Source organism: Gopherus evgoodei, chromosome 3 (assembly GCF_007399415.2).
Source record: "Gopherus evgoodei ecotype Sinaloan lineage chromosome 3, rGopEvg1_v1.p, whole genome shotgun sequence".
NCBI classification, from domain to species: domain Eukaryota; kingdom Metazoa; phylum Chordata; order Testudines; family Testudinidae; genus Gopherus; species Gopherus evgoodei.
The window spans coordinates 139,176,296-139,202,071 of record NC_044324.1 but is presented as its reverse complement, the minus strand read 5'-3'; the positions used below and the strand labels follow the sequence as shown (position 1 = coordinate 139,202,071).

General features: G+C 39.7%; 1 protein-coding gene across 1 annotated transcript in view; it reads right to left on the bottom strand.

Annotated features, from left to right (window-relative positions):
- The window catches only part of SMOC2 (SPARC related modular calcium binding 2), a 170,180-nt gene that overhangs the window by 75,088 nt on the left and 69,316 nt on the right, over positions 1 to 25,776 (bottom strand). The window contains exons 3-6 of the mRNA XM_030556794.1: positions 15,962 to 16,068; positions 14,539 to 14,638; positions 5,238 to 5,285; positions 408 to 458 (exon numbers count right to left, since the gene is read on the bottom strand). Coding sequence (XP_030412654.1) covers positions 408 to 458; positions 5,238 to 5,285; positions 14,539 to 14,638; positions 15,962 to 16,068 — 306 coding nt within the window. The remainder of the gene's footprint in view (positions 1 to 407; positions 459 to 5,237; positions 5,286 to 14,538; positions 14,639 to 15,961; positions 16,069 to 25,776) is intronic.

Sequence of the window (25,776 nt, the reverse complement as noted above, 5' to 3'; positions counted from 1 at the left end):
ACCTTACCCTGTTGTCAGAGGGGATGTATGGGGCATAACGAGGGCAGAATTTGGACTTTAACATTTGAATTTGGCCCTTTACGCTTTAAAATTAACAGCTCAAGTTTGAAATTGCAGCATCTTCACTCTGAAAAATGACTGTGAACATGGCATTCTGGGATTCCATAGTTATTGTGTCTCTGGGACGTCCCCATGAAATTTGCTCACTTTAAAAGTATGATTGCTGTACTCTGACTGTCCCACTTGGAAACAGGTACAGCAGCTTTCAGCCTCTTGGCAAATCACCAAAAGTGTGCTAAATCCTGTAACATTTGGGTGCCTTTCTCTAAGGTAGCAGTTATGCTACAGTATCTGGTCATAATGTGTCATTCTGGCATGACTCTGTTACCATTCCTAAAGTTGCTTACCTTCCTCATCACCTTGAGGCTGAGTCTCCAGCGCGGGAGCTGAGGCATCATCTGAATTCAGAATGGAAAAGATTTGCAAGGAGACTACAATTATGAGAGTAAACTAAATAAGTGTACATATATAGTTAATGCTAATGATTTGCACATAGCCCCGGCCGCTTAACAAACAACGTAAGTATTATATGACACATATAAAATACAGATTATAAATCTATGGCATTTAAGGTAACTGTTTGTGTATATGAATGAATTGACTGCAAGATTTTTGAGACATCAGCCAGTGAGTCGTACACTGCCAGGGATAAGAAAAAATACTATGCATTGATTCCCCTAGAACAAAATTAATTAAACAAATATTTTCAAAAGAAGAAATTGATATAGACGTAGAAAAGGTAAGCCCTGTGAAAGCAAAAGCAATCTGGGCAAGTGAGTGGATGTAGTCCTTCTACAGCCTAAAAAAAACCAGGGTTTCTTTTGGCCCAGCAAAATTCATTTGATACACCAGCTGTTTTCACAAACAAGATCCTTAGTTCAAAGAACCAGATAATCATTTGCATTGCTCCCATCCTTCAGTCAGCCATCCCCATCCCCTGCAACCAACTGCCACTGCAAGGGAAGAAGGAGTAAAATGTACTGGAAAGAATACAGTAAGGATAAGGGTAAATCTTCAACTCATTCAAAAGCATTGCAAGAAATAAATGTAGCTAGAAAATCTCACTATAAAAAATAGTTCAAATGAGCAAGCTTTGGGAAACAGTAGTATATATTTTCAATCCAAAGACCAATTTTTAGCAATTTGAAGGGGTGGGCTGTTTATATGTTTTCATACACTGAATGAGCCACAGTATGCAATATAACTTAATAGTCCATATCAGCCAGTTGCTGGCATTTTTTGTGAAGCAGAACTACTTCCAACATTATGGTGCCTCACCAGAAACAATATCCTCTGTGCAGGCATTTGGCTAGAATTCCTTGAAGTCACCACTTCTGAGTCGCAATCTTGTTTCCAGATTGTTTACCCAATATTTTGCATAGAGGTTATAACAGAATATAGCTTTTTCATGTACCTATTTTTACTAGGATGATTTCAGGCAACAGTGAAAATGGACTATACCATCCACCTCCTTGCCATGGCAACTCAATAGCTGCCTCTTCCTGCTCCCTTGTCCCCACTACACAGGCTGGCGCTCTTGATCATGCAGAGGAGTGAAAAATAATCTGGCCTTTCCCAATACAAGGCCACAATTTACTCCTCAGGAACATAATACTGCTGATAAGTACTAGATGGATAGCCATGCTATCCTAAAGTCCTCTCTTTGCAGAACAGGTAAAACAAAGCAGTAAGAGTGGAAGTTTCCCAACCAATATGCTTCAACCTAAACTTATGGGGTACTTCCTCTTTAGATGAGCAAGTCATTCATTCTCCATATCCATTTAATATTTGGCCACTATGTTGAGATGGAGGACAAGAGTGCACATTACTGTCAGTTTCACCAGTGTTTTTGTAATATTCTCTGGAAAGTGGACTGAAGCCACCAACTCATTTCAGACAGGACACCAAACACATGTAATTACATATACATTCAAGATTTACTATCAGATTGTCAATCACTATCTGATTCAGAAAAATATCCAGGTTTTGGAGGGGAGGAGGGGGCAAATAATAAATAATACAAAGAAATTAATTTAATTTGATTATATTTTCTAATTGTATTCTACCATACACTTTCACTAGATAGGGCATTTGTTCTTGGAAGTGATATTGCCTATTACTGGAAACCTTACAGACCAGCAGCCCAGTGAAAAATATTCTAGTGGCAGCATTGTTCCATTAATGAATATCTTTGTTCAAGCAGCATCTAACATTAGTCCATGACAATATTTTTTTAAAGAAGCTAAGGTGCCAAAAAGGCCTTGTCCAAACACTGGCATAGGGTTGGGAAGAGAGAGAAGCTTGTTGCTGGTAATTAATGAATCAGGTCTTTGATCTGAGGATATCCATATACTCTGTAAAAGATTAGCTCTGCACAGAACTGGGGGCAAGTCAAGAGGCACACCTGAGGCATACCTAACTTGAAGGGAAGAATCCCACTGGGACACCAGTAATTTCCTGTTTTTGCTCTTTCAGATCCACCTGTTTTTGAACAAACATTTAGTGTTTGGAATGAAGATATGCAGTAATTCATTCTTCAGAATAAGAACCAATATGGCATCATCACTATATAAATTCAGAGCAGTTCTAATTTAACTGGTTTACTAAATTCATGATATTTCGTGCAGATCACACTGAATGTATATGTTTAAACACGGTTCTGGTACTCAGATATCACTTATTCAAAACATTGCAATGCCCCTGGCTAAAATCAGAGGAAGAGGATATGGCCTTGATTCAGATAACAGCATTCTTCAGCTAAGATAGACTTTTTTTTCTCCTGAGTGGGAAAGAGGTTACATTTCTGGATTGTGAGGCCACTAGGAAGGTAGACTAGGAAATGTCCCTGAAGCTTTTTTCCCTACACAGTTTAAGAGCACTGCAGAAGCACAGCTTCAGTCCAATAGAGAGCCTAATCTTCAAAGGCCTGAAAGTTTGCTCCTGCAGTGCTTTACTCTTGGAATAACCAAAGCAGAAGACAAGCTTCATTCGTGTGGGGCTTAGAAATACCACAAGAATCTTGCTGGCCATCTATGTGTGGCCTGTCAGCTATTCTATTCTATTCTATTGATTCTGACTCTTCAAGGAATTCCTGGAAGAAGGGACTCTCCCAGAGTCTACTGTATGAATTGTAAAACCAAAGATGGATCTGATATTCCTGTAACTCATCTGGTAGTATAATTATGTAGTTCTCCCTAGATATGTTCTGATATTTTTGACACTGCTACTTAATGCAAACTGCAAGGAAAAGACAGCTTGGAAGAATAGGACGCGGGGCATTCAGCTACTGAAAAAAAGAATCAGGAACCTCCTGGGAAACAGGACATTTGGACTTTGTGCTGCAGTTGAGCTGGTGAATAAAAACAATGCACAAGTCAACTGTAACTATGTAATGTCAAAAGCAAACATTCTTGATGAAGAAGGCAACATAACACATGCACTCTGTTCATCTTTGACCCCTGATGATATAGATGCTGTTCATTCAAGCTTTGCAAACAACTCAGCTTTCACACACGTCCTCATCAATAATCATTAAGCTTCTGTCATTCTATGGCATTGGCTTTATGGAATTTAAAATCTGACTGCCACCTCACAACAGAACATCTCCTAGGTGATGATAATACCCATGAGTGCATTAGGTTTTTGAGGGAAGTAAGCAAATATTATATAATATAAAACAAAGATGTATCAGTAGATCAATATTCTCCTCCCCCCTCCCACCAGAGCCATGAAGAGAATATATTCATCTCTGAAGGGAAATTTCACTCTCATGCTGAGAGGATTTTGCAGGGTTTAATGGCTATAAGTGGAAGATACTCTGCAAGGTTGGCTCATACAAAATCTTAAAATATGAAAAAATGTTGATTAAGAACATTCTGGGCATGATTGAGAAATAGGACCCCAAGATATGTCTATAATAAGGTATGGAAACTAAAAAAGGGTCAGACCTCTTTAGCCAGATAAGTACTGGCAGATGGTTGGCCTCAATGGCAAATAACACAACTGAATGGTTCAATGTTCTACAACATTTCTCTTCATGCCTGGTTTCAGCCCATATATATATATCAGGCAGAGTTGAATGTAGACAGGAAGGCTCATTTATTTAATCTTTACCACTGCTCAGCTCTCTGGAGAAAGGCTCACAGACAAAACCAAAAGGTTTCCAAGATCCAAGCAAGTTTTTTACATGGTACAGTTCACATCCAAGAATGAAATCCATGACCCAGAGCAAGCTTTCCTAGCAGTCTGTGGATAACTAGAGGTCAGTGGAACCCAGAAGCTATCTAGTAGACACATGATGGAAACATTTCCTCTGCTGATTAACGTATCTTTTAATAACTAACTTTCAAACAGCTACTGATTTTCTCAACATAATAGCACCACTTACATTGGTCATATTAAATTCAGGCTAAAATTCCTGCAAAATCATAATTCAACTATAACTACATTGGGCCAACTAGTCTTTTTATTTATGCTGGCATAAATCTGGAGCAACTCCTTTAAAGTCCATTTATACCAGCATTACAGAGAGTATAATTTGGTTAAATATTTTCATTTGCCTTTAGAATTGCTACTTTTTAAATTTTCTTTTGGTCTTGACTTTATTTAAGATAAGGGCACAAATTCATCCCTGATATAACTCCTCCAACCTCAGTGGAGTCACATAACACAAGAATTTGCCCCAGGAACTTCAATTATTATAGGATCTATGCATGAGGATGTATCTTTAACAGCAGCAACTTTTTGGCTATGAATATAAGTCATCAGCTGAACTCATCACTGTAGAGAATAAAGTGCCAGGCCTTAGATGAGTCAAGTTCAGGTTACCATGGAGATGAACTAATGGCACCAGTTTCCTGGATCTAGGGGCTAGACAGTGCTGGTTTTACCAGACAGACAGTACAGGCTTCCATCCAGGGCTAGAGAATATTTGGGGCAATTAAAAACTTAACAACAGTTTACTGGAAGGGTAGCAATGGGCTGGGAAGGGAATTCATTTTCCAGTTAACCCAGGGCAGCAAAATCTCTAGGAATGAGGCTGGACAAGTAAAAAAAAAAAAAATAATAAAAAATATGCACTGACATTTCAAACTTAGGAAAGATCAAGGTTTCAAATCCTGCAAGTTTACTAGTTTGCATAGTTTAAAAAAAAACACACAACATTCTAAGACATTTACCTGTATTTCCTGCACCTTCTCGTTGTGGCAACTTCTCAGTTATAGACCCTGGAAGTGGAAAAAAGTATAAACCAAAAAAAATTACTTTCATTATCAACTCACCTTCGTAGTGACACACTTTAATCTAAATTATTCCCCTCCGTTTGTGTCAGCCATAAATACCAGACATTTCTTCCTTTGTAAACCAAAGGATTTTGGCTTGGCCCGGTACTGACATTTGCTCATGATCAATTTAGGGTGAGGTGTTTGGTTTTGGTCACCACCATACCTAAGCCAAGGAGAACCCAGGCACAGTAGATGAATACACATGCTTATGCGCACCACAGTCATAGGCCATATCCTGCAATCAGATCCATACTGCAGACTTTTACAGCTGTGTGAAACTCCACAGACTTCGACAGGGCTCTGCCTGGGTACAGGAGTCCCCTCACATGGCTCCATTTGCAAGATCAAACCCTTTATATCAATAGTTTGTTGTCCATGGTTTCTCAGATCTTCCTGGACACAACAGAGAGGGGCGACTGATAAGAGCCAATCAGGGCTCCCTGATCTCATTTATTCAATCCTGTCATATGTTAAAGTAGCAGGAGGCAGCTTTAATTTATATCACTTATGTAAGCCCCCACTCCTGGGACTTTATGCTGGTGGAGAAATGGGCATAGCAGAGCATTACTTCACCATGCCATCTCTCTTCCCCTCTGCCATGCTGCCACTCTGACCCCAACATACCCTCGCCTCAACACAGCTACCTCCACTTGCTTTACATCAGTTCCCCCTACGCCTAGGGGACTCTCCAGGACAAATCTCTGGCTGCTTTAAGTACAACATAGGCATCACAAAGTGAATTTCATGGATTGGTGACTCCAGGACCCCATATTGACAGTCGTGTATACTTCAAATAATTACATTTAATATATGTAAATGAGGAAACAAAATGAAAAATTAAATACAATAATTTTTACAAAAAATTTGCAAAGATTTTTTAATTGTTGTGGCATTTAATATTTAGACTGGTTTGTTCATGTTCAGTGTCCAGAAATCCCATATAACACACTTACAGCTACACTTTCAAATATGAATGCACTTAAATTGTATCTGTAAATTACATAGTTTGGTGGATCAAAGTGTATTTATCTGCACAACTCAAAAATAAGAAACAGCAGATTGTATTGCACAATTATCTATTTTATGTTGCAACTACTTTTAATTGTTTAGTTTAATTTCCGGTTTAGGCTTATTAAATTGGAGGCACAATTCTTGATCTTTGTCATGAAATTCCTTGGAAATTTTGTGATGGCAAAAATTTGATAAAACTGAAAAACTGGTTGATTAAAACAGGCAAAAGTTCTTTTTAATCAAACATCCATGTAATAAAAATGAGAAGAAGCCTTGCCCATTAAGAAGAAATAGGGGCACTGGATTGCTAATGAGATATGGAAACTTTCTGGCCTTAAAATCTATGAATTTGTGAATCTATGAATTGTTTACCCTAGATTAATGGCTGAAATCTCTCCCAGACTGATAGGAACAGAGGGTACGTCTAGACTACCCGCCGTATTGGCAGGTAATTATCGATTTCTCGGGGATCGATATATTGCATCTCATCTAGACACGATATATTGATCCCCGAACATGCTCCCGTCGACTCCGGAACTCCACCAGCGCAAACGGCAGTAGCGGAGTTGACAGGGGGATCCACGGACGTCGATCCCGCGCCATGAGGACGATCTAAGATACTTTGACTTCAGCTACGCTATTCACGTAGCTGAAGTTGCATATCTTAGATCGATTCCCTCCCTCAGTGTAGACCAGCCCTAAGCATCATTACTAGCTGAATGAGGCATGAGTGCAGGGGAAAAATAGTATGTTATCATCTAATTACAGACTGTCATAATGCTTACACAAGGCGGAAAATTAAGGTTGCACAGGCAACCTTAAGTCTACCATTTCCTAATTTTTGAGTGCTTGACTTTGCACCCTTAATAACAACCTAAATAACATTAAAATCTTTTTTTAATGTAATATTGCAAATAACTTGTTCAGTTATTGAACTTGTTACTTGTTAAAATACTCATACCATAACCTTAATCATAAGTAAAAGAAAATATAATCAGATCCTGTGGCTCTGAAATTTTATAACCAATTATAACATCTGTTACTATGGAGGCTAAGAGAAAGATAAATCTCATGCTCCAGAGTGTTAACTGATGGCCAGTGGGGTCAGGAAGGAATTTTCACAGACACATGTATAACCTTTTATAGTTTGGCCACATTCACATTAGGGTGACAGTTCCAGATTCCTCTGAAACATCAGATAATGACCGCTGCTAGAGAGAGGGTACCCCAGTGACTGCATGTGATCTGTTACAGCAAATTCTGCAAGTAATTAATGAAACAATTCAAAATTGTTACTCCTGCCTGTTGGTTAGTGTGGTGTCATTGATAAACATTGACATTAACAAAAGCAGAAGGAGGCCCTAAAAGGGTTCTGCCCTCTAAAGAATTAATAGCAGACCTGTGTAAAACCTAACTTTCGCCTCAAAAAGCCCAATATGAAGCATGTGAGAGCTGGGGATAACACAATTTTAGTCAAGGGGATCTAGTTGTGAAGCGAACTTCCAGAGCACATTAGAGAAATCCATAATCGATCATCTTTAGGAAACACTGCAAGGCCTTTCTCTTTGAAAACGCCTTTCCTCCGTAGCAAGAATGACACTAACAGTATTGACAGCTCCATCTACCCAAATAAACAGCCCCTCCCCCAGTTTTTTAACATTAAAAATAGAAGTAAAAACCTGTAACACAAACAAATTAACCAAAAGAACCCAAAATGAACAACAAGCGAACATACATACCTCAAGTACAGTTTTTACCATGAAAAGAGAGGCGATTCAGAAGCTCCATGAAGTCCACTACAGACCTTTCTATTGTTACTGATTTTACATGGAAATTACTTAGATACTATGGTGATGGACAGCATTAAAAACCATAAAGTAAACAGACAGTCTTTAAAAAAATCCCATTAATTCAAAGAGTTTTGAATCATGCCGTACATCATTCACTGAACACTAGCTAAAGATTATTAAATGCTTTATTATTGCTCGTCTATAAAAATAGTTTCAGAACAAAGAGATTTCTTTTTCTTAGTATCAGATTAAATATACATTAAAAGCAAGAAATGGACCAGTTCATTAAGAGCCATTATCAGAACATGAGGAATTATTCTGTTAAAATGTTATGCAAAATGGGGACAATTTCAATTAAAATTAAGTTATGATTTGATGGTTTTAGTGACTTAAATATCTATTGTATTATTACCTGGCAGAAAACACTGAGAAACTGCATTTTCAGCAAGTCATACTGCAGAAACTAAAGACAGATTATTATAGATCGGTAGTAAAAAGCTTGGAAAGTAGAATAGTTGGAAATTTATAGCAATGAAACCCCAAGATTAGAACATGATTTTTGCCTAGTTTGGAGTATTATAACAACCCTAGGGGCAGATTGTCAGCTGCTGTAAATGGTCATAATGGCATTTTCCCAATAGCAATGTTCAGTTTTAAACCAAACATTGTCAATTTTCAGCCAAAAATTGTCAAGTTTAGATTTTTTGCCTGAAAGTCAATTTTTTGGTGGAAATTTTGCCAAAATCATTGTTTTTAATTTCATTGAATTTTTCAGTGGTAAAATAACTTTTTCTGACCAGTTTCAATGTTGACTTTTTTTCATAACCACCTCGAATTTCTGTGCAAATTCATTTAAAACCTAAGATCAAGAGCTCTACTTAATGCGGTCTTTCTGAAGCAATGGAATGTGATGCTGAATTAGTCCATATGTGATGCCAATCTAATCATATTTCAGAAAGATTTATGTTAATGTTTGTTTGTTTTTTAAGACTGGAGTCTGGGATTTGTGTGCCCCTATCCTACTCAATTTTAATGGGAGTAGGGTACCTGAATCCGTTAGATATCTTTGAAAATCCCAGCTAGAGTTTCTAGCAATTACTACCAGTGGTGCTACTGTGATTGCAAAAAGCAATATGAAGTGGATTACACAGCTGTGAGGTTTGCTCATAGATTTTTAGGCCAGAAATTTTTGAGATCATCTAATCTGATCTTTTGTAGATAATCTAATCTGATCACAGCTCATTAAATTTCACCCATTAACTCCTATGTTAAGCCTAATAACTTGTGTATGGGTATATCTCCCAGAAAGGCACTTGGTCTTGGTTTGAAGATGTCAAGGCTACATCTACAGTGGTATGTAGTGTATGTGCAGCTACATGCCGCAATGAAAAGCAGACTGCGTCCACACTGCATCCAATGCTGACTCAGCCTTTCCCCACTGCTGGAGCCTCTCTCTGTGTCAAGGGAAGGATTCTAGTACTGGGGAGCTGGCAGAGCCTTTTTCCTCTACCAGAGTCTTTTCCTGTGGTAAGGAAAGGTTGCACAGTGGGTAGCTGCCCATGCCTTTCTCCACTGCATCTCACCTGCCATAGTCTTTCTCCTCTGGAGGATTCAGCAGCAGGTAGGCAATGAGACAATACACAGCTAAAAACAGCAGTGTAGACAGGGAGGCACGGCTTGGGTGAGAAGAGGGAATGTAGAGTATGTACTTGCATACATACCCACACCCTTCAGTCTCATCTTTTACTCCATTTACCTAAGCTGTGCCCTCCTGGCTACAGTGTTGTTCATACCCTTGCTAAGGGGTCTATGCAAGTATGGATTCTACTAGCCACCAAAAGAAGAGTACAGTGTGAACATACAACAAGAGATGGAGAATCTGCCACTTTCGTTGGTAGTTTGTTCCAGTGGTTAATCACCCTCACTGTTCACAATGTGTGTCTTATTTCTAATCTGGATTTTTCTGGCTTTAATGTCCAGATATTGGTTCTTGTTAGGCCTTTCTTTGCTAGATTAATAAGCCCTTTAGTACCCAGTATTTTCTCCCTGTAAAAGCATTTATACTTTATGATCAAGTCACCTCTCAATCTGTTTTGTCAATGAAATATAAAGCCTATCACTTCTCACCAGTTCAAATCTTGTTACCCAGGCTGATGGTAATGAAAAATCATCACCACCTGATAACTGTTCAGCAACCTATATGAAATGAGTTGGTTGTCTCAATTCAGTTCTCTTCAGAAGTGCTAAATTCACTGAGAATTAAGATTAAATAAAAAATCTTGCAGAATGTTTTTGTTGATCTAAAATAAGGATTTCAATAAGTGAATCACTGCATCAAAAGTCTTGTTTACCATACTGAACTGATGGCCCCTTCAACATGAAGTTTAGACAAGGAATTTTGCCAGAGAAAAACTATCTGACATCACAAATCTGGAATGCAGATTTGAAAGCCTAAAACAGAAAATAAATGGCTGAGCAGCAAACTGCCATTAGGTTCTCAAGAGCTACAGTTTTAATTGTTCATTTTAGGAATACTGGTATTTTTAGGTATTTGGAATTTCTGGTACTGTATTTTTCCAGCATCATGGATAAATCACTATAAACTCTATGGGCTTAACAGTAGCTGCCTCAATAAAACATAAGTGCAGAAAAAGACTCTACCATCATGGTAGCTGGCATAGCCAAGGTAGTTTTGGAAAATCTCCGCTAAACAGGGTGAAATACTAACCAAAGCTAAAGTCCATGCTATTTGATCTGTAAAGGCAGACTCCCACTTCCACGCCATGCTCTGTTGAAGTCAAAAGAGTTGAAGTCAATAGGATTTTGAATGGGAGCAAGCATCTTTCTGCATGAATCTGCTTACAGGATTTGGGTCTACTTTGGATTCAAGTGTCAAAGATCACAGGTGTAAACTGGTGGGGGTTATTACACTGACAGTGTGGTCAGCACTGTATAAAAATGAAAACAGAAACAGTAGTTGCCCAAGAAATTTACAATCAATACAAGGTTATGACAAGAGCCCATGGGGAGACTCAGATGGTGAGAGCATAACTAATGTTACTAGCTACAGAGAGGAGTGGGGTTGGCAGTATCATTAGGTGTTGGTTAGAGTTTTCGGCCTTCAGGAAGAAGTACAGTAAGTTTTCAGGGAGGGTTTTAATGCAGAGGGTGAACCCTGGAGCACTGAGATAGGGAATGTGTTCCAGCTTTAACTGGTGACACTCACTGAAGAATGCAGAAGAGGTGTGTGAAAGAAGGAAATGAAAGGATCAGTGAGGCTGAACTCATTCATGAAGTGAGGAGGGGAAAGGGATGTAACAAGAAACAAGAGCAAAGATATAGACAGGTAGGATGGAGGGTTGGAAGATGATCCTCTTTACTGTTACGTACAAAACAAGGGGATCCACCAGGGAGAACCAAAAGAAGTGAAATACTTTACTCAAATATATAACACATAAGACGAAAGAAAAAGTTCAGGATTGGCAAAGGCCACATCTAGAATACTACAGGCCTGAGTAAGGACTACCCTGATTTAAAATTGTTATTTTATGAGCTGGTTAAACATATAAACAGAAGCTGAAAAAAATAACAATGTGAAAAAGCAAATATCAAATACTTCAAAATTCATGCTCTGTTTGAAGAAATATAAATATGAATAGGAATGCAAGACCTTTCCTAAGGAATGGAGAAAAAAGTGTTCTTTTGTTCAGGACTCCACATCTAATATCCCACCACAAAAGATCAAACCAAGAGAGATATATACTTTATGATATTAAGCATTTTTGTTTGGAAGCTGAATATTCATGTGCAAGTAAATCCATGTATCAAATAAACCCATACCCTTAAATAAAGAAGAAACACATCTATTAGCAAAGGTTCCATGAAATAAGCCATGTGAGATAGCAGGTAAGAGTGGTACCATACAAGCACTCATAGGAAAGTCAAGGTGATGAAGCTGTATGTGTAAATGTTAGAATAACCAAAGACCTCCTTGTAACCAACCACAACATTCTGTCCCCAGAAAAGCATAGGCAATGGAAGAATATATGACCATTCAGTTGTCAGATTCCACTGCTGTAAGATGTGCACTTGCAATATCAAGTAATAGCAAGGGAATTCTTGAGGATAGGCCAGAAACTGCAGTTTATCAGTTTGGCCTGGTTGAGAGTCTGTGATATCCCAAAAGAACTAATTAAGACAGAAGCAAGTATGAACTCTGTGTAAGTAATGATATTTTGGGCATCATTCCTGTGCATAATGATAGAAAAGGGGAAAAAAGATAAAAGCAAATAGTAGATGTAATGGAAAACGTCAATGTTCCTTCTGGAAAAAATCTCTCCAGTCCTGACAGATGGCGATTCTGGAAACAGACTGGAAAACAGACTAGAACTGCAGCTCTACTTCATCAAGAATGACATTCTGCAAAATTAGCATTGGGGATTGTGTTATTTCACTGCATAACTTTTTGTAAAATTTGTGGCACTGTCTCCTGTACAAAGAGGTGGTTGTGTAGTCCTCTTTAAGTAAGATTGAGTTCTTCATCACTAGCATTTCAAAATCCTCTCCCAGGTATTTGAGACATTACGAGCTGCACCCACTGATATAAATGGAAAAACAATCATTAACTTTAGTGGTGCAGAATCAGATCCTATGCACTGGTTTGGACCCTGATCTCACAAAGACTTGCACACATGCTTAGCTTTATTGCACTGAGTAAACTCATTGACTTTAGTGGGACTACTTGATGTGTGTAAAGGTAAGTACATGCATGAGCCTTTGCAAAATTGGGGCCTTGGTCCTGAATACAGAAGAAAGATGGGTTTCTTGTGGATATAGTCTGGCTCACATTCTGACTTTGACTGAACAAAGCAAAAGACTTTATCAGTGTAAGTGAAGAAACTGAACAATTTGTGTCTTGATTAATCAAGCATCTGAAACTAACTACATTTTTTTCTTGATTACATTCAACATGAAAAATGCCATGAATTTGCTTGTCCAGTAAGTAATTCAGCAGAACTGTGGACCAGAAATTAATGCCGCACATTGTGCAGAGATATTAGACAATTATTTATTGAGATTTCAGCACATGTATCATCCTTTTTTGTTGAGGTTAGTGAAATTGAGGGAGCTACTAGGTTTCATGATCACTGATATTGCAAAACTCCTGATGGAGGCTCTAATTAAGTAAAGCACTTAAGCACCACTTAAGTCCATCCCTATTTAGGATAACACTTAAGTATTTAAATATGGTCCTGAATCAGGGTCAGAGTTTGTATCAATCATTACATTAAAATACACTTATGTGCATATTATTGAATCTTAAAACTTGTGAACATTTAATGTGGTTCTTGGCAATTCTGACTCCAAAGTGACTCTTCTGCATTTATGCTAGATTGGACTAGATCGCTGGACTAAACTGAACTTTATGGATCTTGGGGCAAAATCTACTGTAGGACAGGACACTTGCAAGGTTCTCCACACCATTTAAGTCACATAGGGCTTAAAAGCAGCCTGAAATTTTGATGTTCTTTTGTTCTTACATATTCACGTCTTCTCTGGTCATCTCCCTTCTTGTAATTATTATAATAATAATAAAGGTTTCTACTCTGAAAATATTGCTTAACTACAGGTAAGGGAGCCCCACCAGAATCCATATCTCAGTTTCTTCAACTCAGCCAATCTTCCAGGGAGCCAAGGTGTCAATTAATCCCACCACTACAAGAAGTTTAAAGTGCAGGGGGTACTGCTGCTGCAGGTCACAAAGCTGCAATATTGTTAGTGCTCTCTCTGTAGAAACGGAGCAGTTGTATTGACCTGAAACACCTAGAAGAGTAATTGCTACAGTTGCTTGTACAATTCTGATTTATCATACATTTTGACATGTTTGAAATGAGGCTAAAAGGCAGTCTCTAAAAACTGGTTAATTTTTCGTATGCACTGGTTTAAGGTAAAAGCTTGTGGGAATGACAGTTTTTATTTGTTTTTGTTTGTTGTTCATTTTCTGCAAACAGTGGTTTAACGTTGATGTTAATGCTACTTTTCATCGTTATTGAAAAGAGTGTCTGGTGGTTTGTTAACCCTCCTCCCCAACCCTCCAGGTTTGGCTACTGGTGAGAATTTTTGTTCACTGTACCAAACCTTGAACAGTGTTTGTTTGTCTTTTTTAATTATTCTTAATACTTAAAATGTTTAAAAAAAGTAAAACTCGATGGTATGTTTGCAGTGAGTTTACCAGAAAATTATAAAATATAAGAATAATCATTTCACAATGCTGTTGCATGGCACCATATATTGGCACATAGATATCATGTCGATGAGCACTGTACAAACTCCTAAAAACTGAGACAGGGAGATAAAATAGATGAATGTCACTGATAAACTAAATCATTACTTACCTGGACACCGTGGAGTTTTATGTGCTACAGCTGTACCGCTGATTGGACGTCCATTGGGAGTGACACACCAACAGTATCCTGTGTAACTATGACACTGAACCTGTCAGGAAATGACATCAAGTGAGGGAAATCTCTGAAACATGTGTTGACCATATTGAAACGTTCATAACACATAGAGTATATATTTATATATGTCTCCTGAGTACAATGGAGTCCTCCAGTCGAACATATTTTTTACGAGATCAAACGCCTTTTTCGGTTTCTAGTAAGATAATCCATTAATAGACCATAATTCAAGTCTGATGAATATCCTTAAAGCATAAAAGCAGAGCTTCCCTCAAGTACTCTACAGTAGGTGCTGCAGTGGAGAACTGAGGAGAAAGCTATTAATGTGTGTTTGCTTGTTTTATGTCCTATACTGAAAGAATAAGATACAGGCATTATGAAAAGCTCCCTAGGGGACATGTGGATTGAATGTCTCTGTTCCTGAAGTAAGCCCTCTCTAGCTTTTTTCCAGATAGACAACATATCATCTCTCACACAGTAACAACAGATACAGCACTTTTTCCAGCATTATTCATGTGCCAAGCTCTCAGAGAGCAAACTACTGGAATGCCTACTTTAAATTAATTGCTTTATAAATCCCAACAACTTTAACATCTCCCCTGGAGTCTAATGGCACTTTCTCTACCATACTGACATTTATAAATAGTAAATGTGCACTATTAGCTACACTTAAAAATGACTACGGTAACTTTCTACATGACCCTACCTTTTAAACTTATTATAATGGTAACAGAAGACAATCCTGCTTAGTATGTATCTGACTGTGATAAAGATTTCACATTGCACCCTCTTGGATTCTAAATCTTTGCCTGAGTAACTCAGTCCATGATGCCTGAACAGAGATTCAGCAGGGGTTAGGGAAGATTGCTGTCTTACTCATGGCATTGGCAATAGGATATGGACTCTTTTACCACAAGATTACTGGTTTGGATCAGGAACAGGACAGAAATCATACACATTTTACGAGCTGATGACTTGTCAGAGAGCTATGAGAAATGAGTTGGTTGTCTCACTCTAGTGGAATGGGGTGCACATCACAATAGCCAACATCACATTCAACTATTTTGTTGATCATTTCTGAAGAGAGGCCAAGGCTAAATTGGTACAAAAATGAACTATTCTCTAGGGTGACCAGATGTCCTGATTTTAAAGAAACAGTCCCAATTTTGGGGTCTTTTTCATATATGGGCACCTATTACCCTCCACCCTAGTCCTAATTTTTCACATTTGCTGTCTGGTCATCCTACTATCCTCGCACTTCTAAACATCAGTGTTAATGTAATTCCCTCACTGCATCACAACCCCCCAAGCATGCTGAACAGTAAGGCATACAAATACTGAGCCAAAACTTTTCAACCTGGCTGTATGTGCCATCATCATTGCACTCGGGAATGAAAACTTGTTGAAGCTCCTTGCGGGCTTGTTCCTGGGTATATTTCCTCTCTGCCACACACCTGGAAACATCTAAGGCAAGGGAGAAAACAAGCAAGATTAATGATGCAACATTAAAGAGAGTACAGGTGATAGCCCAAAGTATAAACAAGGAAGAAGGTTCAGAGACCCAAATAAAGAAATGGAACCTTTCATCCTGGATGGTGTATTGTTACCTGAGTGTTTAGAAGTAGGAAAAAAATGAAAGAAAATCCAAAAAGTTATATCCTCACTGCTTCTCTTTGGTTCAATCCTGTGTATACATCTAACAAACGTATCTATTTTCTATCAGGTGTAGTATGTCTACCAGCAGTACAGCTACCATTAGGTCTATTTAGACTGCAAGCTGTTTGGAGCAGGGATTCTCTCACACACTGTGTTTGCACATTGCTATATTGCTTATCACAACTAGGCCTTACTCTTAGTGGCATCTCTAGGTGCTTCTGTAATACAAATAAATAATAATAATCTACTGTACAATATGTAGACTAATTATTTCACTTGCAAGGAGTAAATAGAAAACATTTATTAATTATTATATCTCTAATTTCTATGATGCTAAAAATATAGCTAATAAATCAGCTGTGGTTTATGGGATTTGAGAAAAATGACACGTACTTTAATTCTGGCAAACTTGAATGCCCCAGCCGTGCCCTCTTTTCCCTTGACCCACCCTCTGTGCCAGAGGCTCGGGGTGGGGGAATGGTGTTAGAGCCACCATACAGGCTCTATGGAACAACAGAATTCCTGAATACAGGACAAAGTCTTCACTGGCCAACATCCACCAAGTTTAGGGAAGCTCTGTGCTGGGAAAAACTTTTTGTCAGGGTGGTTAAGCACAGGAATAAATTGCCGAGGGAAGTTGTGGAATCTCCACTATTGGAGATTTTTAAGAGGAGATTGGACAAACATCTGTCAGGGATGGTCTAGACAGTACTTAGTTCTTCCTTGAGTGCAGGGGACTGGACTAGATGACCTCTCAAGGTCCCTTACAGTCCTACAATACTATGATAGTAGCGCAAAACTGCCATAAAAGGACCAGAGAATCTGGCCTGGAAAGTGCTAAATAAGTGTAAAGTAATAGTAGTTATCATCTGAGAGCAGGCCTAGAAATTAGGCGTCCCTTAGTCTTAAACTTTGCTCTCATACTGGTTTCCTCCCTGGACTTGGACAAGTCACTTAACTTCTGTGTATTAGTTTACCTCACTGTAAAGTGGAAATTATAATACTTATCTCATAGGAGTGTTGGGAAGATTAATCAAGTTTGTAAAGTTATTAGAAGCGAAAAGCATTCTGACTTTGTAAAAAGTTAAGTATTAAGATTGAACATTGAATCATTATAATGTTTCAGAAGGGACATTTGCAGAAACCCAATATGTTACCTAGCAAATGGACAGAAATTTCCACAGATACATAGGAAAAGTTAGTTAACAAGAGGCTAAATTGTTTTATATATGTACTTTAATTCTGTTAGATTTTCACCAAGGGAACTTGCACCTCCATTCTGGTTAATGTACTGTGTAGCCAGGGCTGGCTCCAGGCACCAACCCAGCAAGCAGGTGCTTGGGGTGGCCAATGGTGATGGATGGCACGTGCGGGTCTTCAGTGGCGGGTCCCTCACACCCTCTCGGAGGGAAGGACCAGCTGCCGAATTATGAAGCGGCGGCGGCAGAGCTGCAGATCGGATCGCAGCTTTTTTTTTGCGCAGATTGGGGCAGCAAAAACCCTGGAGCCAGCCCTGTATGTAGCTTAGGTAGATCTTGTTAGTCATGCTCTGCCAAAGTTAAAAACCAAAAGTATTTAATCTACCTTCAGTGCTTTAAGCCTTATTATGAGCTTGGTTTGGTTATACAGTACTTATTTACATGTGGTTTTAATGTAGCCAATGTTTTAAACTGAAAATAAATCACTCCTTTAGTGGAATTCTGTCCTTATTTTTTTTAGCACAACATGTGGTTTAAATGTCTAAAAGGAAAAGTGATATAAATTCCAGCACATAAGGTCTCTACTACAATACTGATAATTTATAACTCTATCTCTAATATTTGAATTATCATAAAAACATGCCAGAGAGAGATAAATTCTCCAAACAACTTGTCCGTCACCCTGTTCCTAAACATCTCTGCCTTCTAAAGCCTTCATATTTGCAGTCAATTTAATACTCCTAGACTTCACAGTGATCAACTTTAATGGAATAGAAAACTCAAGTTTGACGTGTACTGTTTCTTGGATTATTTAGCTATAGGAAGCATTTGAAGGTTAGTGGCATGGAATTACAGTGCCTCTCTAAACCCTAAAGCAAACCTGGTAGAAAGCTCTCTTATCAAGGTAAGCAGCTGAAACAGTCAAAATATTATTCCAGATACATCCTTGTAAATTATTCTGCTTGATTGATTTATCAAGATTTACTATAGCACATGGAAGAACTGTGATTCAGTTAAAGCTAGAGATGTGATACAAACTTATAAAAGTGAGGAAATATGATTTATTATCTTACCTGTCCTTTTATATCAAAATATCATATCTGTATTACTAATGACACATTAGATTATCAAAACAGATGGGCTAAACTCATCCCAAGTGCAACTTCATCAAAGTCATATTATTATTCAATTTTTAAAGTGTTCTTATGGTAAAGCCTAGAGGCCTCAGCCAAAAAGCGGGTCCTGTAGTGTAATGCGCACATAGTGAGAGTCAATCCTTACCACAGAAGGGCAATACTTGAGATAGACAAAGAGTGAGAGCAAGGATGTATTTTAGCCCCATTTACAGAGGGGGAATTGAGGCACAGAGAAGTCAAATGATTTGCCAAAGGTCACACAGGAAGTTTGTGGCAGAGCTGGGGTCTCCTGACCCTCCCCAATCCAGTGTCTTTACCCCAAAATCATTCTTTTGCTTGAGCTATAAGAGGGTGATTTTGGATTTAAACATTCATCTATCTTGGACTATGAACTTAGGTTAAAATACTACCGTAATTACCTTGCAGGTGCATTCTGAGGAGTAATTACAGTGAAACCCCGCTATAACGCGACCTTTGGGGTCCAGAAAAATCCCATCACGCTAAATGCGGGGTCACAGTATAGCGGGGTTTCAAATCAGTCAGGTGGTCCCCAAAGTGGTGCATTGAGATGCACCACCTAGTACCCCGATGCCTAGTGCCCAGCAGAGGAGAGGAGCTGTGGCCCCCTGCCTGCCGGGGACAGAGAACTCCAGGGCTGCGGGCGCTGGTACTCTCTGTCCCTGGCAGGCACAGGGCCGCGGCTTCCCTTCGACTACAAGAGGAGCAGTGGCTCCCCACCTGCCAGAGACAGAGAACTCCGGGGCTGTGGGCGCTGGTGTTCTCTGTCCCTGGCAGGTGCAGGGCCACGGCTTCCCTCCGGCTACAAGAGGAGCTGCGGCACTCCGCCTGCCGGGGACAGAGAACTCCGGGGCCCCGGGCACTAGTGCTCTCTGTCCCCGGCAGGGGCAGGGCCGCGGCTTCCCTCCTCTTAGAGAGTGCCAGCACTCACAGCCCCGGAGTTCTCTGTCCCTGGCAGGTGCGGGGCCGTGGCTTCCTTCTGATTACAAGAGGAGCCGCAGCTTCCCGCCTGCCAGGGACAGAGAACTCCGGGGCTGCAGGCACCGGTGCTCTCTGTCCCCAGCAGGCGCTGGGCCATGGCTTCTCTCCCCTGCCATGGTGTTGGGGACCATTGGTACAGTATCATACTGTATTATACTGTACCTTAAAGGGGAGCCAACCTGTGATCGTGTTATATGCGATTTCGCGTTATGGCGGGGTTTGACTGTACTTCATAGGCCTGGTTCTAATCATTGTTACATCCTGTGTAAATCAGGAGTAACTCTTCTTACGTGAATGGTGTCCTACTGGTGTAGAATAGTATGAGATCAGCATCAAGTCACTGTCTGTGAGGCACGTGGAAGATGAAAAGCATCATATAATTCCAAGTAGCATTTTTAGACAAGTATTGCACCCTCACAATGCTATTGTATTTGGATTTCCAGCTCTACAAACAGAAACATTTTTTAAAAGTATCTGTTTTCACTTAACAACTCTGAAAACATTTAATGAAAAATTCTCTCAACGCTAAAGGTCTAAATCAGCTGCTGGTTCAGGAGTGGTTTCCCACTGAACTCAGTCTAGCTCCTGTCTCATGTATGGATTGGGAACCAATCCAATAGCAATAGACAGGCCCAAGTTGGAGTTCAGTATGTGGAGTGAGTGAACGATAATTTGGTTCTAGCCCCTGTAAAATGCTGAGGCCTTATCTGCCCAGATTTGGACAACTGAAACCCCAATACTGCAAACAGTTTACGCACACGTGTAATTTTAAATCAAACAAGTTGCATCATTGAGTGTGATTCTTATCTCTGCTCTGGCCCCTGTACATGAGGTAATGGGCTAGAGCAGCATAAAGGCTGCCTAAAAGCTCTGGTTCTAGCTGGGGGAGAATTCTCCCAGCCCAAGAACTGAGAAAGACAGCAGCAGGCTGTCCTTTGAGCACCCCTTTGCAAGTGTGGTGGGGAGCAAGAGGGGCAGGTTGGGAGTGGGCAGCAGCACACAGTGCTGCAGAGATTCCAGGCAGTGCTGGAATCCATAGGGCAGTCCAGGTAAGCTGCCATAACTTAGCCCACCAGTGCTGTCTAAATTACCCCAGTGACCACTCTAGCCCCTGGAGCAGCCCAAAGTGGGAGAGCACAAATGGCTTAAAGCCACATTAGCCTCTATTTCCCCAGGTCTCAAGAACAGTAGTAAGCCTCTTAGGATATGTCTACACTGCACATTAGGCCCAGGCTCTGACTAAGGTTTGTGCCCAAGTCCCCCTCTCATCCACACACAGATCAGTCTGACTGGGGTCAGAAAGCACTGAGGACCCAGGTTCTGAGACTCTGGTAGGGGCCTGGGTCACAGCCTAAGTCCTGCTGAGAATCAAGTTCAAGCCCTGCCATTTTTCAGTGTGGACACAGCTCAAACTACAGACCTGAGCCAGAAGGTCTGTGTAGTGCAATATGGATGCATAAGCATGGTTATAAGACCCAGGTCTAACAATTGTTAACCCAGGTTTATAATGCAGTGTGGATGCTCAAGCACAGGCTTGGAAGCACCATGTCCACAAGCCTGGGTCCCACCAACCTGGTTTACAACATAGTGTAGGCATATTCTTAAAAGGCGCAGCATAGAATCTCACCCCCTGGGTTCAGTGGAGCTACTCCTGTGAGTAAAGGAAAGCATGTGCATCTTTACAGAATTGAGGACCAAATTCTCTTAATTCTTTGAAAATTAAAAACATAGGGCCTTATTTTTCATTCCTTGTGCAACCAAAATACTACTGAAATCAATGAGAATTTGAAGTATGCAAGGAAATTCTTAATGTAGGATCAACTGTATAGTTAACAGAGGAATTACCCAGACTGGAACAGATTGCCATCCCATCTAATCCACCTTCCTGTCTCCAATAAAACAGTGTTTGATGCCTGCAGTCTAAGAGGAAGGGAAAAAACTATCACCTTTAATACAGCTGGCTAATTTTGCTATAATGTATCATAGAGAGAAAAAACCTGCCAGGGGGGAAAAAAAGAGGTTTATAATGGAAACTATGACACAATCTTAACTGGGATGCAAACCCTATTTCTATAACTACATCCAATATGAATTACATTTACAGCAAGTTTTGGGCTCCACGGGAAGATCTAATCCAAATTCTCTCACTGGAAATTAAACTGATTGCCAAAATAAGTAAATAAATACATCTTCTGCAAATGGGGTTTAATTTAGTCAATCCTGTATTTTTCTTCATTGTTGGATGGTAATATGTGTGTTAAGTAAGATTAACAAAAATGTTACTTTCCTAATCCACTGAGCAGCCTTCGCTTACTTTTAGGGGAGCGGACTGTGTTTGATATGGGTTACATATTTATACATAAAATATTATAATGGTTTATTTAATTTATTCTAGACTGAAAATTCCACTGAACAGACAGTAACATTTATCACTTAGAAAATGGTTAAACTTAATTATTTGTATTTAAAAAGCCCTGAGGCCTTTGCATGGTGCTTAACTGTTCTTGTGCTGAACAGAAAGCTTTCCTAAATCCATGCAGATTTGAACAAGCAGGTTTAGCATAGAAACATATAAATCTAGATAACGCTAACTCTTATTGAAGGCTCCCATTTCTGGCTCTTGCCATCTTGCAGAGTGCCCAGATAATCTGACTTTTCCCTAAATAGTCCCCTGTTTGTCATTTGAAAGTGTTCAGTATATCACTATATAGACATCAGCAGCAACTGAGGCCCTAACTGAACAAGGTACTTAAGCACATGCCTAATTTTAAGCATGTGAATAGGCCCATTGAAGTTAATTGAACTACTCAGATGCTTCAAATTAGGCATAAAATTATTCATCTCACTGAACTGGGGCTGGAATGAAGATGTTATTTCTTTTCATTTTTCTTTCGCTAATTGGTAAGTGCATGCATTATGTGTATCTGGTGTACTTCTAATTTTGGGAGAACATGCATTAATCAGTGAATATAATATTTCTGTGCTAAAAGTGTTTTCAGTGTAACAGGCTAGTCTTTGGTACGTAAGGGTATATACTGCCCTCAGTTCATGCAGGAATCTCCAATGACACTGGATCTAAGGGCATGTCTACATTATGAAATTAGGTCAAATTTATAGCAGTCGGTTTTTTAGAAATCGTTTTTATGCAGTCGATATTGCGTGTCCCCACACAAAATGCTCTAAGTGCATTAAGTCGGTGGAATGCATCCACAGTACCTAGGCTAGCGTCGACTTCCAGAGCCTTGCATTGTGGGTAGCTGTGAGTAGCTATCCCACAGTTCCCGTAGTCTCCGCTGCCCATTGGAATTCTGGGTTGAGATCCCAATGCCTGATGGGGCAAAAACACTGTCGCGGGTGGTTCTGGGTACATGTCGTCAGGCCTCCCCCTCTCCCACCGCGAAAGCAACGGCAGACAATTGCTTTGCGCCTTTTTTCCTGGGTTATCTCAGCAGACGCCACACCACAGCAATCATGGAGCCAGCTCAGCTCAACATCACTGTACGTCTCCAGGGTGCTGGCAGACGTGGGACTGCATTGCTAGACAGCAGTAGCTCATTGCTTTTTGGCAGCAGATGGTGCATTACGATTGGTAGCCATCGTTGTCATTTCTGGGTGCTCTTTTAGCTGACCTCGGTGAGATCTGTAAGGGGCGCCTGGGCAGACATAGGAGTGACTCAGCCAGGTCATTCTCATCTTCTGCCGAGCATCCAGGAGATAACGAAGACTTGCAGTAGTACTGCACCATCTGCTGCCTGCCTAAGATGTAAAAGATAGATGGATCAAAACAAGAAACTGACCCAGTTTGTTTTGTGAAATCAATGGCCTGCTAAAGCCAGGATTTTGAGTTCAATCTTTGAGGGGACCATTCTGTGTGACAGGTGTTTGTGTTTCTCCTTGATGCAAAGCCACCCTTTTTGTTAATTTTAATTCCCTGTAAGCCATGTCTTCAGTCGCCCCTCTCTCCATCAGAGCAATGGCAGACAATTGTTTCGCGCAAAACCAGGCGAGGAGGCAATGGCAGCATGGTGATAAGAGGGACATAGTCATAGACTTCTCACAAAGTATGGGCTGGGCAATGTGCCCCGGCAATGTGCACATCATGCTGATGAGCTCTGCATGAGCTCTGCAAAAATACTGGCCAAACAGGAAATGAAATTCAAAAGTTTGCAGGCCTTTTCCTGTCTACCTGGCCAGTGCATCTGAGTCGAGAGCGCTGTCCGGAGCGGTCATAATGGAGCACTCTGGGATAGCTCCTGGAGGCCAATACCGTCAAATTGTGTCCACACTATCCCAAATTTGACCTGGCAAAGGCCGATTTCAGTGCTAATCCCCTTGTTGGAGGGGGAGTAAAGAAATCGATTTAAAGAACCCTTTAAGTTGAAAAAAAAGGCTTCCTTGTGTGGACGAGTCCAGGCTTAAATCAAAGTAACGCTGCTAAATTCAACCTAAAGTCATACAGCTCTAAGAGCTGATCACCACTAGGTTAAAAGACATATATATCAGTATTCTAGAAGGATATGAAATATGTAACAAGTCACTTGTGCTTGAATCTCCTTGTTTCAAAGATCTGAAGACCATCCACATTTTGAGAGTGAAGAGGTGGTGGATGTTTGCAGAGACATTTAACATGACACATTCACAAGATAAAGACTTTGTACTTGGTGGTAATGATCATCCGATGATTTCTTTCTTTCAGTTTTATTGCTGCATTCTGGATCTTAACAAGAAGGCAGCATTATCTTCTTCTCTTGGCATCTAATGGAGACAGACACTGTGTTTTTCACATTTGCAACCACCCAGCCACTTAGATCGTTAAGCTTTAAGATAAAACAAGGAATGCTGTGGTGGAATCCTCCTTGGCACAAAAATATTCCTCTCTCTTTTAACTAAGTCTCATTTGACTAGATACAATGTGCCTAGAGGCATGCCAAGTATTCACAGTAAAATCCGAAACAGAAATCAACCTTAATTTTGGGTTTATTACAAACCCAAAACACAGACCAGACCTTCTGAAAGGGGCACAAAGGTTCACAAATGTTTTGAATGAGCCTGACCAGGTTAATATGAATATGGGCCCATTTATGATTCTGCATCAAAAAAAAAAAATCACAACTAGGTGTGCTTTCAAGTCTTCAGTACTGCACTGGGACTTCAGTCCTGGTAGTTTCAACTTAGTTTTGCTTTGAGATTTTAATTTTGTACAGAAACAGAGTGAAATTACATGGATTGAGATCAATAGAAAGTATGAGCACAAACCTCTACTAAGTGGAACTGTTGAACTTTGCAGAGTTGTGGCTATGGCTGAAAGTGTATTTGAGTATAAAGAAGAGTTTTGTTCGCTCCCTATTCCTGTGCATTCTGACTTTAACAATCTTTGCATGAATTTATAGTATTATGAAAAAGGACCAAGAACAGAATACAAATTTTTTGTGATCTTTTTCCAGTATTTTTTGTTTTTCATTTTGTGACACACACACACACCCCATTTTCAAAAACTGATTTCCCCCTCCTCGCCCCCAAAATTTGCTGGGTATGGGAGAAAGATGAGAGAAACAAGTAAAAAGAAAAGAAGGAAAAATGCAAGATGTGAAGTATATTACTTGGTCCAATAAAGCCTGACTTGTTTGACCTACCAAGCCAAGATGCAAGTTCTATCTTTTTAGTCAGGCTGTTAGCAGAAGGTGAAGGATTGGTAAGGTGGGATGGCTCCACCCAAGTTTAAAGTAGTAGCATAAAATTCACATCCTCAGAGAAACACTCAATAGTGATATCCTGCTTTCCCTACATGTAGGGAATGTCACGGCTGAATAGTAATATTAGAATCTGAAGAGAAAAGTTTACCTTACTGAAGTGTATGTTGTAAATTTCCCTGTGTTTGGAGACTTGCAAGGAGTGCATTCTACAGCTACTAAGTAAGAGTGAAACTTTTTTCACCACTACTAGGAACTTTAATTCTTTTAATGTTATTGAAATGCTGTATATCCATCTTTCTGAGAATATAGCAAAATATTTTATGTGAAATTCCACACATATTTTTATATGTGTTTCAATTCTTTATGTGAATCTGAAAATGAAGAGAGTACCCTTTGTTATGTCTATGATAGCCCATAAAAGGAGGACATTTTTAAACAGTAAGGCTCTTTAAGATATCATAAATTAGTTAAGCTAAACATCAACTGTAT